Source organism: Sinohyriopsis cumingii, chromosome 3 (genome assembly GCF_028554795.1).
Source record: "Sinohyriopsis cumingii isolate HCF-2022 chromosome 3, ASM2855479v2, whole genome shotgun sequence".
In the NCBI taxonomy this organism is placed as follows: domain Eukaryota; kingdom Metazoa; phylum Mollusca; class Bivalvia; order Unionida; family Unionidae; genus Sinohyriopsis; species Sinohyriopsis cumingii.
Window position 1 is genome coordinate 10,589,963 of NC_142963.1, and position 18,280 is coordinate 10,608,242.

The 18,280-nt window shown below is 34.6% G+C and overlaps 1 protein-coding gene across 4 annotated transcripts in view; it reads right to left on the bottom strand.

The window, feature by feature from the left end:
* Window positions 1-821: 821 nt before the first annotated feature.
* The window catches only part of LOC149802452 (uncharacterized), an 85,786-nt gene continuing 68,327 nt past the window's right edge, over window positions 822-18,280 (bottom strand). For all 4 annotated transcript variants that reach the window (XM_089951681.1, XM_089951683.1, XM_089951684.1 and 1 more), the window contains 4 exons: window positions 12,857-12,972; window positions 9,339-9,375; window positions 8,480-8,574; window positions 822-4,017 (listed from right to left, as the gene is read on the bottom strand). In XM_089951681.1, coding sequence (XP_089807807.1) covers window positions 3,977-4,017; window positions 8,480-8,574; window positions 9,339-9,375; window positions 12,857-12,972 — 289 coding nt within the window. In that variant the 3' untranslated portion in view covers window positions 822-3,976. The remainder of the gene's footprint in view (window positions 4,018-8,479; window positions 8,575-9,338; window positions 9,376-12,856; window positions 12,973-18,280) is intronic.

Below are 18,280 nucleotides of genomic sequence, written 5' to 3' on the forward strand. Positions count from 1 at the left end.
AATTTTTGTAATTTTTTTCATGGCTGTAAGTTCTATAGAATATCTTTAGTTAAATGTTGCATACATGACCCGAGTTTCTTAAGAGTTTAGCATTGCATAGGATCTATAAATAGATGCTTACCTATGTTGACAATTATTAATAATAATCTTAATAATAAGATTTAAATGGCACTTATGACTTAATTTCTCAGTAGCTGATGGGGTTTTGACATTTCTAGAATAATTCTGTAACTTCTCATTGGTTGGGCTTTGTCACATGAATAGGCCACTTTGAAGCAAAATCAGTAGTGTATATTGTCACTTGGGGTCTATTGCTAAATTCAGTCACAAAAGACAGTATATATGAAGAGAGTAATTAGCAATCAGTTTCATTCTGACTTTGGAGTCAGTCACATTTCTTGTGCTCCTGTTGTAAGTCTGCCAACGCGTTTCATGTTGTACTTAGAAATTATTCTAGAGGACAAACATTTGTTTGGCGTGTTCAGTGGAAATAGAAAGTTCTCATAATTTGGACTATAATATTAGTCTGGAAGTCTTATAAACTAGTCAAATGAATTCTGGACAACACAATCTTGATGATGTCATGGTTATTGGAGAACCAGTACATTTCCAGCTTTTCATTCATTTAGGACTTTCGTAGCACTTTATAAGAATTAGTTTGGATTCACTTCATAATACTGTACATTCCTCTCACATTGTTATTTATAACTTTGATAATTAAATTATCTGTTTAAGTTTAACCAAACTTGTTGGTTTTGCTTTTTTTCCGTTACTTAGTTTCTGACCAAAGAGTCGTAACAAAAGACAAAAACAAAACATGATTCTGAAATCGATCTACATGACTATTGGAAATTTCTTTCTCATTTTGTATCTTGATGTATTTGTTATCATATTAAAATGACTGCTTATAAGTGAATTAGACTTGATACATATCAATATGTATTTTACAATATCACTGATTATAATATTGCCATCCAATTAACATCAACAGTAATTAATGGATTGACATGTATCAGTATGTCATGAAAATATGTTTTATTCATCTTAAATTATATCAATAAACATTTCACTTGTATTTGAGGAAAAAAATAAAATAGAAAAGAACGAAAAAATAAACATGTTCAAAAATAATTAAACGGTTTATTAAGGACATGTCCTGCAAACCTGCTTAGTTTGATTATCTCACTCTTTTATACCAGGGCATGAGATTTGTACAGATATTCAACAGCAATTAAATAATTGTACATTTATCAACTGGCAAGCCTGTACTTCTAATGTTATGTCTAGAAAGCATTAGAATGTTGTACATGATCTTTCAAAGAGTATAAATCATAGCTAGATCAGTACCTCAAGACAACTATAATGGTGTGCATGATGTTTCAAAGAGTATAAATCATAGCTAGATCAGAACCTCAAGACAACTATAATGTACATGATTTTTCAAAGAGTATAAATCATAGCTAGATCAGAACCTCAAGACAACTATAATGTACATGATTTTTCAAAGAGTATAAATCATAGCTAGATCAGTACCTCAAGACAATTATAATGTTGTACATGATTTTTCAAAGTGTATAAATCATAGCTAGATGAATACCTCAAGACAACTATAATGCTGTACATGATTTTTCAAAGTGTATAAATCATAGCTAGATCAGTACCTCAAGACAACTATAATGTTGTACATGATTTATCAAAGTGTATAAATCATAGCTAGATCAGTACCTCAAGATAACTATAGAGTTTTTAATATGAAACCTGATGAAAATACTGTATTCTATAAACGCAACAATTAAATTTACAGTGGAGTTTGTTATTCCTTCAGGTTCAGCTCTTCATACAGACCAATGACATTTGGTTTTCTATTATTTTGATAATATGGTACTGTTAGTTGTTTTTCAGGCTTAATGTTAAATGATGGAAAGAAGTGGTTGGGAATATTTTCATCTATGAATGTACGTCCCTGATGAGGCTTCAGGATATTTATGGATGGTTGTCTGGTTCAACATCACAAGTGTCTGTACTAGATGACTGTGTGTGTGTGCTATGTTGCACCACCACATTGTTTTCATTTGTTAGTGAGAAAAATGTGTACAATTACAGATTCATCTACATAACTATTTCTCACCACTTCTTTGAATAGAAAATTTGCATACATTAATTTTGTCATGATATTTTTAAAGTCAGGATATGCTTTACAGTAAAATGTTAAAAGAATGAATCACTTACTGATTTTTTTTAACAGAGTCTTTGAAGTTCAATCATAAAATTAAGGTTGGTAGAAAAGTACATTTATATAAAACTGTTGTAAACAAGTTATATTCATTATGACGTAATGTCTTGTTCAAGGTATATCCATTATGTAATGACTCAAATGTGACTTGTACAAGATATATTCATTATGATGTAGTATCTTGTTCAAGGTATATCCATTATGTAATGATTCAAATGTAACTTTTACAAGATATACTCATTATGATGTAATGTCTTGTTCAAGGTATATCCATTATGTAATGATTCAAATGTGACTTGTACAAGATATATTCATTATGATGTAATGTCTTGTTCAAGGTATATCCATTATGTAATGACTCAAATGTGACTTGTACAAGATATATTCATTATGATGTAGTGTCTTGTTCAAGGTATATCCATTATGTAATGATTCAAATGTGACTTGTACAAGATATATTCATTATGATGTAGTGTAATGTACAAGATATATTCATTATGATGTAGTGTAATGTACAAGGTATATCCATTATGTAATGACTCAAATGTGACTTGTACAAGATATATTCATTATGATGTAGTGTAATGTACAAGGTATATTCATTACTATGTGAATATCTATTGCATGTGCATTTCAAAAATCTAATATAAAAGTTATTTTTCAAGCCTATCAAAGACAGATCTAATATAAATGTCAATTATCAAGCCTATCATAGACAAATATAATACAAATGTTGATTTTCAGGCCTATCACAGACAGATCTAATATAAATGTCAATTATCAAGCCTCACAGGCAAATATAAATTTGGATTTTCAAGCCTATCACATACATATCCAATTACACTCTTGATTTTCACCCTTATAACAGAGAAATCTGATATAAATGTAAATTTCCAAGCCGATCAAAAACAAATCTAATATAAATTTGGACTGTCAAGCCCATCACAGACAAATCTAATATAAATCTGGACTGTCAAGCCCATCACAGACAAATCCAATATAAATGTGGATTTTCAAGTCTATCACAGGTAATAGCTGAAAAATTACAAAATATCAAATATTTCTACACACATCTTGAATTTTTGAGCTGTCAAAATCATTTCATTCAGGGTATACAAATCAAAAGATTATATATAGCATTGGCATCTATTATATGATATTTAATGCTCATTTATTTCTGTATTCTACTTAAATCAATATTTTAGGATCAAAGAATTTGCAGAAAAAACACTATAATATTCATGTAAGATGATGAATGAATGCCATTTTTTTCATCACATTCTTTTTATGCAAATGATAAACTTTTTATGCAATTTATTGATAAATTAATATTACTGGTATCAGTCAACTATTTGAGCATTACTATATGCAGAGGAGACAAGCAATAATTATGGAATGTATTGTTGTATAAAAATTATAGATATGAGTCAATTATCATAAGTAATTTAAACATTACCATGTGCATAAGGACAAACAACAATTAGGCACTGAAAAATATCTTCTGTCAACAATAATTTATCTCAGAAAAGGTTTGGAAGTGTGTGAACAATTTGGAGAATTTTTTTAAAACATGCCCACTATTGCCACTGCAATGTCAGTGAATATCTATTGTGTTCTATTTTACATTGTCTTCCCATTATTGTAAATGCCAACTAAACTTGTATTAGGATTCATATCCCACAGCACTGATTAGACAATATACTTGAAGCCTCTCCTGAACTTTGTTGGTAATTAGTGGTTGTATCAGGTTTTGATCCATGTATTTTCATAATCTTTCTGGAAATCTGTGAGAGAAAAAATAAAATAAATGTATAACCCTCATATGCATGTTAATAATTGACCATAAAAGTCAATTCATGCAAATAATTTCATTACAAGGTAAGCATTGGTATGACAAGCAAAACAAAAATTATTACAAGGTGCTACACAGGAATGAAATATGTTTTGATAATAATCATTATTAAGCAGTAATAACTAAACCTCATTAAACATCAGTCCACCAAAAAGAATCTGCTGACTCGTTACTGCCTGAAAAGAATTTATAGGAATCCATGATAAGACAGTTTCTTCTTTCTATCTGTCAAGTTTTCAAAAACAATTATGATATTCAGAACCATAGTAGGATTCTAAATTAGCCATCATGGTGGTCATATTGTATCATGAAGTAGCCATCATGGTTGTCATATTGTACCATGAAGTAGCCATCATGGTGGTCATATTGTACCATGAATTGGCCATCATGGTTGTCATATTGTACCATGAATTAGCCATCATGGTGGTCATATTGTACCATGAAGTAGCCATCATGGTTGTCATACTGTACCATGAAGTAGCCATCATGGTGGTCATAATGTACCATGAATTGGCCATCATGGTGGTCATAATGTACCATGAAGTAGCCATCATGGTTGTCATAATGTACCATGAATTGGCCATCATGGTGGTCATAATGTACCATGAATTGGCCATAATGGTGGTCATAATGTACCATGAAGTAGCCATCATGGTGGTCATAATGTACCATGAAGTAGCCATCATGGTTGTCATATTGTATCATGAAGTAGCCATCATGGTTGTCATATTGTACCATGAAGTAGCCATCATGGTGGTCATATTGTACCATGAATTGGCCATCATGGTTGTCATATTGTACCATGAATTAGCCATCATGGTTGTCATATTGTACCATGAAGTAGCCATCATGGTTGTCATATTGTACCATGAAGTAGCCATCATGGTGGTCATAATCTACCATGAATTGGCCATCATGGTGGTCATAATGTACCATGAATTGGCCATCATGGTTGTCATATTGTACCATGAAGTAGCCATCATGGTGGTCATAATGTACCATGAAGTAGCCATCATGGTTGTCATATTGTACCATGAAGTAGCCATCATGGTTGTCATATTGTACCATGAAGTAGCCATCATGGTGGTCATAATGTACCATGAATTGGCCATCATGGTTGTCATATTGTACCATGAATTAGCCATCATGGTGGTCATCTTGTACCATGAAGTAGCCATAATGGTGGTCATATTATACCATGAATTGGCCATCATGGTTGTCATAATGTACCATGAATTGGCCATCATGGTGGTCATAATGTACCATGAATTGGCCATAATGGTGGTCATAATGTACCATGAAGTAGCCATCATGGTGGTCATAATGTACCATGAAGTAGCCATCATGGTTGTCATATTGTATCATGAAGTAGCCATCATGGTTGTCATATTGTACCATGAAGTAGCCATCATGGTGGTCATATTGTACCATGAATTGGCCATCATGGTGATCATATTGTACCATGAATTAGCCATCATGGTGGTCATATTGTGCCATGAAGTAGCCATCATGGTGGTCATATTGTACCATGAATTAGCCATCATGGCAGTCATACTGTACCATGAATTGGCCATCATGGTGGTCATATTGTACCATGAATTGGCCATCATGGTGGTCATAATGTACCATGAATTGGCCATCATGGTGATCATATTGTACCATGAATTAGCCATCATGGTGATCATATTGTACCATGAAGTAGCCATCATGGTGGTCATAATGTACCATGAATTGGCCATCATGGTGGTCATAATGTACCATGAATTGGCCATCATGGTTGTCATATTATACCATGAAGTAGCCATCATGGTGGTCATAATGTACCATGAAGTAGCCATCATGATTGTCATATTGTACCATGAAGTAGCCATCATGGTTGTCATATTGTACCATGAAGTAGCCATCATGGTGGTCATATTGTACCATGAATTGGCCATCATGGTTGTCATATTGTACCATGAATTAGCCATCATGGTGGTCATCTTGTACCATGAAGTAGCCATCATGGTGGTCATATTATACCATGAATTGGCCATCATGGTGGTCATAATGTACCATGAATTGGCCATCATGGTGGTCATAATGTACCATGAATTGGCCATCATGGTGATCATATTGTACCATGAATTGACCATCATGGTGGTCATATTGTACCATGAATTGACCATCATGGCGGTCATAATGTACCATGAATTGGCCATCATGGTGATCATATTGTACCATGAATTAGCCATCATGGTGATCATATTGTACCATGAATTAGCCATCATGGTGGTCATATTGTGCCATGAAGTAGCCATCATGGTGGTCATATTGTACCATGAATTGGCCATCATGGTGGTCATATTGTACCATGAATTGGCCATCATGGTGGTCATAATGTACCATGAATTGGCCATCATGGCGGTCATAATGTACCATGAATTAGCCATCATGGTGATCATATTGTACCATGAATTAGCCATCATGGTGATCATATTGTACCATGAATTAGCCATCATGGTGGTCATATTGTGCCATGAAGTAGCCATCATGGTGGTCATATTGTACCATGAATTGGCCATCATGGTGGTCATAATGTACCATGAATTGGCCATCATGGTGATCATATTGTACCATGAATTAGCCATCATGGTGATCATATTGTACCATGAAGTAGCCATCATGGTGATCATAATGTACCATGAATTGACCATCATGGTGGTCATATTGTACCATGAATTGGCCATCATGGTGATCATATTAGATATTCTTTCTGAATCCCATGTTACGATGCCCACATATTCAAGACATGTAGTGACATTAGGATTCTTATGACAACCAAATTTGAAGTCAGACTGACATAAATTTCCTTTTAAATCAACTAGATAGCATCATATGTCTTTTAGTGAAAACCCCATGTTAATAAGATCATCCCATAAGGAAGAATAATTATAACAATTCTTAAAAGATAACCACAATGATGGCCATACTAGCTGTCAGACAAGCACCATTTGCATTCTGTATTAACTAGATGACACAAAGTCTTTTCGTGGAAACGGCATATCGATATGGCCATCCATTTAGGAGGTGAAGTGATAAAGATGACTGCATTAGTGGTTATATCGGAAGTCAGATCAGCACCATTTTCATTTAGGACCTGCCAGACACCAATATCATTTTTTGGATGAAAATCCAATATTGATCTTATTATTCATCCAGAAGGAAATGCTACGGCAATATTTTTAAGATATCCACCATGATGTAGGTCAGATCAAAATATTTTCTGGCCAATTGGTCACCATAACAAGTCTTCTGGTGAATATGACTTTCAGTTCAGAAGACATAGTGATACAAATATTTTTTTTAAATCTTACTATAGTAAAAGTCACATGGGTCATGTATGTACATTTACTCATTCTAAATTAAATGTAAAGTGTTCTTTAAAAATTTTACACTAATTTTCTTTAACCAAAGTCTATGCAGTCCGGATTATTGAATGCTCTGCACCCTAACTGTCATCAAGACACTTCCAGATGTAAAGTATTGATCTCTGTGGTCTTTTATAATGCTGGACATGTCCTAAACTTGGGTCAAGAAAATGGAATCATCAAAATATAGGGTAGTACAAATTTGTTTATCAATATGCATAGCTTTCATTGTGACATCACAGCACAAAACATTTAATCCAGATTGTACTGGATCACACCTTTAGGATCATTTTGTCCAAAATGTCTACATACTTTAACACTGACCTTGCCATATGCACGGGTGTCTAAATAATGACCTTCCAAAGGAATGTGGATGTACAAGTATCCAAATGAAATGAATAATTGCCACTTAAAGTTATGTAGAATCAAATTATAAAATGACACCCATTACTGAAATAGTCAGTGTTGAATGCTCACATGACATGTGTGACTCTTACTATAACTTGGAATATGTTGCTAGATTTGCAGACTTTCAATTTATATTACCCTGTATATTTCAAATAGTTGTCACATGTACTTATGATGTGAACAATTTCTACATGTCCAAGGAGGGATCCTGCACATATGTATGATGCAAACAATTTCTACATGTCTAACAAGGGACCCAGCAAGTAAAATGAAATAGTGAAATAAATTTACACGAAACTGACCACAGTAATTGATATAACTTTCAATCAAAAATATTACTGAGAGGGAGACTGAGTACTATAGGGAGACTGAGTACTATAGGGATACTGAATACAATAGGGAGACTGAATACTATAGAGAGACTGAGTACTATAGAGAGATTGATTGGACTTATAACTGTATGAATTAACTAAACGATGATCAATATTCCATCTGTAGATAATTAGATACTGTTTCTCAAATGCATGTCAAATACTATGCTTATTTAAAACAAACTGCAGAAAATATTGAACATACCTTTCTTTTTCACAGGAATCTTCAGTGAACTATACATCTGGATATCACTGTTTGCATAAGGTTGCAATTTTTCATAGGAATCACTTTCTGCTGACCTACAGAAAGAAATTGATGATCGATCATATGCATTGCATCCAATTCTAGAATAAATATTGTTACCTGTTAGCAACCAACTGCAGTTAATAAAACTAAAGAGATACCTTTCTAAAGCAAATAAGTTTTGACTCCTAAGCTTCCTGTCTTATCACAAGGCTTTTATCATATCCGACACTGCTGCAAATTACTGTCAAAATAAAAAACACTTAATATATTAATATAATAGGTTTTAATATATATCACTTTCTGTATATCAATTTATTTAAAAGTATGTTAAACAAAGCTTATTTATGTCTTGTCAGTGATCAATAATTCTTGGCTATATGCCTGTCTGGATTTATACAAACATGTTCAAAAAATGGAAATACACTACTTTATTAAAATTTTGTTTCACAAATCAGTTTTAGTTTTCAATATTACAACTGGTAGAAGAAGACTATCACAGTTGAAATATTCATGTGTAAATATAAATGTAGAGGAGGGCATATGTGTAAATATAAATGTAGAGGAGGGCATATGTGTAAATATAAATGTAGAGGGGGGCATATGTGTAAATATAAATGTAGGGGAGGTCAGATGTGTAAATATAAACATAGAGGAAGGCATACATGTTGGGGAAGGTAAATGTAATATAAATACAAAGGAAGGAACAAATATAAATGTAAATGTAACACATATAACTATAAATCTGGAGGAAGGAATACATGTAAATATAAGCCCTATGCACTGTGTTTTATTTAAGCTTCCTATCAACTGTGTGTACCTTTTAAGAGAATTTTCCGTGTTTTCTGATGTCATACCTGAAGGAAAAATAGAGAAGTGCAACACAGTATTTTGAAATAGCTGAAAATCCATATTGTATACAAGTTCTTATGATCCATATAATTGCATGACCAAAATGAAATAACTGAAATCTATAATGTATAACAGTCCTTACAGTCCGTACAAATGGCAAGACCCAAAATAAATAATTGAAACTCTATAATGTATAATAGTCCATACGGTCAATAAAATGGCATGATCCAAAAGAAATAACTGAAAATATATCACATATAACAGTCCTCATAGTCCGTACAAATGGCAAGACCCAAAAGAAATAATTGAAACTCTATAATGTATAATAGTCCATACGGTTGATACAATGGCACGATCCAAAAGAAATAAGTGAAAATATATCACATATAACAGTCCTTACAGTCCGTACAAATGGCAAGACCCAAAAGAAATAATTGAAACTCTATAATGTGTAACAGTCCATACAGTCAATAAAATGGCCCAATCCAAAAGAAATAATTGAAAATCTATCACATATAACTGTCCTTACAGTCCGTACAAATGGCATGATCCCAAAAAAATAATCTAAAATATATCACATATAACAGTCCACAATGTCAGCAGAAGGCCATGGCCCAAAAGAAATAACTGAAAAATATGTAAAAAGCTTCATGACAAAGTACAACCTACATTTAAATAGAATGCACTGTCATGCCCATTCTAACTGAGTAAAGATGACACAGAACATACTGTCATGATTATTCCAAGTAATGACAAATACTTTAGTACATCTGAATAAAAACATAGGAAATTAATATTAATTTACCATGCCAACAAATGTTATAAAAGCATAATCTAAGATTTTTTAAAGAAATAATCGACATAAAAGTTATTGGAAAGCAATATGCATATATTCCCTAAATTTCAAATTAAGTTGTGAAAGTCTTACAATCTTTTTGAAATTGTATTTTTGGTGTGTTGAAAGTTACCTCTTTTGAACAAAAAAATCTAACTTAAAAAAATAAAAAATATATCTTTGATTTTTGACTATCTTGCCCTGTATAACAGTTTCCTCATCTCTTAGACCAAAATAAAATATTCAAGAATAAAACTATTAAAATCATTAATTGTGTCCTCCCTGGGGCAAAATCTTAATTCTATTTTTATGTAAGAAAAACACTTAGCAATTGAAAAAAATACATTTAAAATTGTATTTATTACAGAGGGAAACATGAAATCAAATGAATATGTTACTTGTCCACATCAAGAAATTAATACTGGAGAATGATATAGACTTCCAGTATGTGTTAGTTTCCAAATAACAAGACACCTTACTGATTTCCCTTTAACTACCACTTTCATTTTAAATCTTAAAAATGTATGGTCTTAAATTCATATGAGATTATATGTTGCAAATCTAATCAATTCTTTTGTTAATGGTTAAAAGGACTGAAAAGTATATTTTCCAATTTGATGATAATTAAAGCACATAAAAAGTGCATAATTTAGCATATAAGGAATATATAGAAAGATAAATGCAATGATTTTATAAAAAGTTTCAAACTTTAACATTTTTCAGAACTGCCTTCTTAAGAAATAAATTTAAGAATATAAACTGAATTGGCTATAAGTAGTATAGAACCTTTCTTCACAGACAAACACAGTTTTTACCTTTGTCCACCATGTCCGCAGACAAACACAATTTTTACCACTGTCCACAGACAAACACAATACCTTTATCCACCATGTCCACAGACAAACACAATTTTTACCATTGTCCACCATGTCTGCAGACAAACACAAATTTTACCTTTGTCCACCATGTCTGCAAACACAACTTTTACCTTTGTCCACCATGTCTGCAGACAAACACAACTTTTACCTTTGTCCACCATGTCTGCAAACACAACTTTTACCTTTGTCCATCATGTCTGCAGACAAACACAACTTTTACCTTTGTCCACCATGTCTGCAGACAAACACAATTTTTACCTTTGTCCACCATGTCTGCAGACAAACACAACCCTTACCTTTGTCCACCATGTCTGCAGACAAACACAATTTTTACCTTTGTCCACCATGTCTGCAGACAAACACAACCCTTACCTTTGTCCACCATGTCGACACAAACACAACTTTTACCTTTGTCCACCATGTCTGCAGACAAACAGAACCCTTACCTTTGTCCACCATGTCCGCAGACAAACACAACTTTTACCTTTGTCCACCATGTCTGCAGACAAACACAAATTTTACCTTTGTCCACCATGTCTGCAAACACAACTTTTACCTTTGTCCACCATGTCTGCAGACAAACACAACTTTTACCTTTGTCCACCATGTCCGCAAACACAACTTTTACCTTTGTCCATCATGTCTGCAGACAAACACAACTTTTACCTTTGTCCACCATGTCTGCAGACAAACACAATTTTTACCTTTGTCTACCATGTCCACAGACAAACACAACTTTTACCTTTGTCCACCATGTCTGCAGACAAATACAACCCTTACCTTTGTCCACCAAGTCTGCAGACAAACACAACCCTTACCTTTGTCCACCATGTCTGCAGACAAACACAACTTTTACCTTTGTCCACCATGTCTGCAGACAAACACAACCCTTACCTTTGTCCACCATGTCCACACAAACACAACTTTTACCTTTGTCCACCATGTCTGCAGACAAACACAACCCTTACCTTTGTCCACCATGTCCGCAGACAAACACAACTTTTACCTTGTCCACCATGTCTGCAGACAAACACAAATTTTACCTTTGTCCACCATGTCCGCAAACACAACTTTTACCTTTGTCCACCATGTCTGCAGACAAACACAACTTTTACCTTTGTCCACCATGTCTGCAGACAAACACAACTTTTACCTTTGTCCACCATGTCTGCAGACAAACACAATTTTTACCTTTGTCTACCATGTCCACAGACAAACACAACTTTTACCTTTGTCCACCATGTCTGCAGACAAATACAACCCTTACCTTTGTCCACCAAGTCTGCAGACAAACACAACCCTTACCTTTGTCCACCATGTCTGCAGACAAACACAACTTTTACCTTTGTCCACCATGTCTGCAGACAAACACAACCCTTACCTTTGTCCACCATGTCCACACAAACACAACTTTTACCTTTGTCCACCATGTCTGCAGACAAACACAACCCTTACCTTTGTCCACCATGTCCGCAGACAAACACAACTTTTACCTTGTCCACCATGTCTGCAGACAAACACAAATTTTACCTTTGTCCACCATGTCCGCAAACACAATTTTTACCTTTGTCCACCATGTCTGCAGACAAACACAAATTTTACCTTTGTCCACCATGTCCGCAAACACAACCCTTACATTTGTCCACCATGTCCGCAGAAAAACACAACCCTTACCTTTGTCCACCATGTCCGCAGAAAAACACAATTTTCACCTTTGTCCACCATGTCCACAGACAAACACAATTTGCAGCAAGAATTACAGATAAGATTTACCATTAAGTTCAAGGTACTGGTTTGCTTCAGCATCAGTGAAATGCAGACCTTCGTAATCTTTTCCACTGGCGACATCTTGTTTGAGAGAATTGGTGCTTGTTTGAAGTTTTCTTGTGCTTGATACAGAAAATACAATTTGTCTTAATAAAATGTGTAAAAGAGTAAACATGTTTCAAGATTTGTCTAACATTTATATTCAAACAGCAGTTTTTAAAAGATAATCCTCTATTTTTGAGCATATAACTTTAATACATAAATAATCCATAAGTTGTGTATTTGATTCAGAATTTTGTTCACAAACTTCATGGCAGGTAGCTATTTAAGGTAAAAAAGGTAAGTGTTTTTCCATTGTATATTCCAGTGCAGCACATTCCCACTAAATTGTTCATGCTAAAATAATTTGTGTAAGCCATGGCCTATATGTCCTGAATTCAAGGCAATGTCAAAGTAAATTTGTAGTTCTAAACAGTGTTGTAGAAATTGTTCACATCATGCTTACATGCTGGGTCCCTTGTTAGACATGTAGATATTCACATGATACATGCATATATAGCTGCCTTGTTAGACATGTAGAAATTGTTCACATTCATACACGGTGGGTCCCTTGTTAGACATGTAGTTATTGTTCTTCAATCAGATTTGATATTTTATTTAGTTTGGATAGGTTTTTGACAGCTGTAGAATATTCACTGGTGTGACCTGCTGGCTGTAGAGTTTGTAATTGGTGTATCCCCACTGGCAGTAGAATGTTAACTGGTGTATCCCCACCAGCTGTAGACTATATAAGTATGTATCTCCACTGGCTGTAGAGCATGTAATTGGTATAGTCCTGACAGCTGTATAGCATGTAATTGGTGTATCATTACTGGCTGTAGAGTATATATTTGGTGCATCTCTACCAGCTATAACAGTGTATAATTTGCATATCCCCACTGGCTGTAAAATATGTAATTCGTGTATTTCTACCAGCTGTAAAGTATGTAATTGGTGTATCATGCTTGCTGTAGAGCATGCAACAGGTGTATCCTAACTGGCTGTAGAGTATGCAATTGGTATGTCCATAATGGCTGTATAGTATGTAATTTATCCTTCCCCACTGGCTGTAGAGTATGTAATTGGTGTATGCCAGCTATAGAGTATGTGAAATGTTATTATCTTAATTTATGATAAATGACATAGAATGTATTGATGCAGAGAATGTATTGAATAGCATAGAATGTATTGATGCAGAGAATGTATTGAATAGCATAGAATGTATTGATGCAGAGAATGTATCCAATAGCATAGAATGTATTGATGCAGAGAGTGTATTGAATAGCTTAGAATGTACTGATGCAGAGAATGTATTGAATAGCATATTATGCACTGAATGGCAAAGCAATTTATTGAATGGCACAGGTGTACTGATATATAGGATGTATGTAATTGCAAAGTATATACTGAATGTCATAGGATGCATTGATGTATAGGATGTAGTGAATGGCAACAAATTTATTGATACACAGCATGTATTGAATGTCCTCATCATTGGCAACTCAGTTTCGAGAGGCCATGCGAATAGCGCCCTTGGGGTGTTGTCTGTCTCTGGGGTGTTGGCAGCATCTGCTGTGGCTGTGCAGGCCTATATGCAAGTGACAGTCCCTATTGCAGTTGGTGCAGACATACTGGGAAGTCTGAGTTACTGTGGTTGCTGCCACGTTCTTGAATGTCATAGAATGTATCAATATATAGTATGTACTGAATGGCATTGGTAGCATAGGATGTACTGAATGGCACAGGATGTACTGAATGGCATAGGATATATTGATATATAGGATATACTGAATGGCACTGGATGCACTGAATGGCATAGGATGTACTGAATGGCATAGGATGTATTGATATATAGGATGTCATGAATGACAACAAATTTATTGATACACAGCATGTATTGAATGTCATAGGATGTATCAATATATAGTATGTATTGAATGGCATTGGTAGTATTGGATGCATTGAATGGCATAGGATGTATTGAATGTCATAGGATGTATTGAATGTCATAGGATGTATTGATATATAGGATATACTGAATGGCATTGGATGCACTCAATGGCATAGGATGTACTGAATGGCATAGGATGTACTGAATGGCACAGGATGTACTGAATGGCATAAAATGTGTTGATACATAAGATTTATTGAGTGGCATTTTAACCAACAACTGGGAATAACACTACTATTTCTGAGTTGTAAATAGCAGTGAGATTTAACTGTGGGTGGTTACACCAGTAGAGATCCAATCCAAACTGGTACTTGCTCATCCTTTATCACCTTTGTGAAACATTAGTTTTTCTTAAATATTCTTGTATGTGCAATCTTCCTATTTCTTAAACTTACAACATTCTTTGAAACACTGTCCTGGTTTTTTTAATGGCCAATTACTTCATGCAAAGATTGAGATAAAAAATGTGCATACAATTTCTTCTTGTAATCTTGGGAGCTTTGGTAATTGATGATAAGTGATATAAGATAATAGTTTATTATTTAAGACTGCATAGTCTGTACATCTAAATTAAAATTTAAATATAAAATAAAAGTATCTTAAACACTAAAAATACCTTATGTACAAATATACAGACACATCTACAACAATGGACTGTGTCCAGAATTGACATGTGTACAGGGTGAGATTCAACTGTTCATTATTTCTTCTTTCCATACCAGTCTCATTATACTGATCTGGGTCAATGATCTCAACTTATAGGAAAAACACTAAGCTCCAACTTTCTTGAGATGACATAGCCATGAATGAAAAGTTCCATTAAAGCCAACAAAAACAAAATAAATATGTAGTTTCTTTTCTATGAGTGGGGATAAAATTCAATTAAATTACGTAATACTTACTTATCACTGTTGTTTAGCTTAACCTTTCTGCAGTGAAAACACTTCATCTACCATCCTCCTGTTCTAAAAATTCTTAGAACATATACATCAACCCAGTCTGGCCTCCCATATCATAGTCCAATCTAATATACATCAACCCAGTCTGGCCTCCCATATCATAGTCCAATCTAATATACATCAACCCAGTCTGGCCTCCAATATCATAGTCCAATCTAATATACATCAACCCAGTCTGGCCTCCCATATCAAAGTCCAATCTAATATACATCAATCCAGTCTGGCCTCCCATATCAAAGTCCAATCTAATATACATCAACCCAGTCTGGCCTCCCATATCATAGTCCAATCTAATATACATCAACCCAGTCTGGCCTCCCATATGAAAGTCCAATCTAATATACATCAACCCAGTCTGGCCTCCCATATCAAAGTCCAATCTAATATACATCAACCCAGTCTGGCCTCCAATATCATAGTCCAATCTAATTCTTTTCTATGACCCGGACTAATGAAGGACATAAGAGTGGGGTGGAAGAGGTATCTAACAGTGAGAGGTAAGTATTGTTGCAGCAACATTTTGACCCAGAGAAAAAAAATACATGGGCTTGGATTTGCTTAGGACCAAAGGTAAAAATGAGGAGAAGATGATGTTATGATTGTCAGAATGAAGCTTTCATGACATCCTCAAAAGATGTTTGACTGATGAGTAGCAACAGCCCAGGGCTTTAATCCTCAAAAAGAAGTCTCTCAGTGAAAGACCAATAAGTTCTCTTGATGGTAAGGGAATTCCAGTTAAGAGGTGGATTATGCTCAAATAACAACTGAGCCCCCTAAGGGGACAAAACACATTTCCTCTCCTCTTCCCTAAAACAGCTGCTAAACAAAACCTAAGTGCCCTTGGCCAAATTGTTGCTGGGGAAAACTATTTCATCTTGATCATCTTCAACATGGATATGGCTGAAACTGGGGATCTCTCTTGGAGATAAAGTACCAATTGATGCTGGGGTTTTGCAAGGAAAGACAGATGACATAACAGGATCATAATTTTATCAAAAGCCCACAGACACATGAAGAATTGTATCCTGGCACCAATGAGTGATAAAATGGTCTCTGCAGATCAATGTGTTAAACAAGATGCACTAAATGAGGATCTGAGGCAGCCTATGGATTGACCTTTGGATCGACCTATGGATTGACCTTTGGATTGACCTCTATAACCTTTGCAGGTTGAGATCAAACAAAGTCTGTCCTCACAGCGGACAAGTAGAAAATCTGCTATTGCAGAAACAGTCAGCCAGGATTAACATGCTTCGAAGATGGGGGGGGAGAGACTTGATCCCTGCAAGTTTGAAGCCCATAATGACAGATGATGGTCCTCGCTCTTTCATTTGTGGAGTGCAATGATCTGACTATAAGCTGCTGCCTCCTCAAGGGTGATAACAGGAGATATCTCCAGAAAGTCACTGTCTTTTCCTATTACATAGGGAGAAAGTCAGCCAATTTCCAACACAGTAAGTACACCGAGATTTTAAGGATTCAGATGGAGAGGAAGAAGAATGCATTTTCTTTCTCGTTTTATATACAAACATGCCAGGTCCCAGGTATTGTCATACCTTTGACAGGAAATGGAGGTCTATCCATTTCTGTATACTTTAAAGAAAATAATATATTAACTCTATACAACATGTAAAGATTCAAAATGAAATCATGAATGGAGTTTGACAACCTGTTAGAAACTGTACATATTCCCATAAGTCCTAACCCACAAGGAGTTGGGAAGGTAGGTGACTCATGCATAAAATGCAGACAAATTATCAGTAAACTGTCACAAACTTTCTGATACATAAGGACTTAACGATAATATTTCACTAATAAAAAAAATATGAATATCATGTCCTAATACAGTATAAGCAACACTATATGCTTTTGGTTAAAGCAAATATTTCTCCACATCTGATTTAAGATGTCATCCAAAAAAGAACGAGGATGCACTAATGTGCATGGGCTGATGATGGAAAATTAGACTGGGTTTATGCACATATTTTATGATGGAAAATTAGACTGGGTTTATGAACATATTCTATGTATCTCTATAACAGGACGATGGTATAGCTCACGTGGATGAGAGTTTGTCTACTGCGGAAAGGGTAAGGAAAATAATGCCGAGAGGTATACTCTACTAATGAATATTAAATTAATTTTTTTGTTGCTTTTTTTCATACTAACATTATCTGAGAGGGTACTGGAAGTTACACATGGTGTAGTTATTGTAAAATCTGTTGTTGCAGTTGGCATCAAAATCAGGTGATCATTTTACCCATGGAACAAGTAAAACAAAAACCATCGGATTTACATCTGACACAAAGATTCATGGATCCTATATACAGAAATGAACTAAACCATGCTATTTTATGCAGGCCATGAACAGTGAAGATTAGTAAACAATTATTCCATCCAATTTTTAGTCTGGAAATGTTGGAGCTCTGGAGTAGTTTCACAACTGTTTATATTTTATCGTTTCTACATCTCCAATCATTT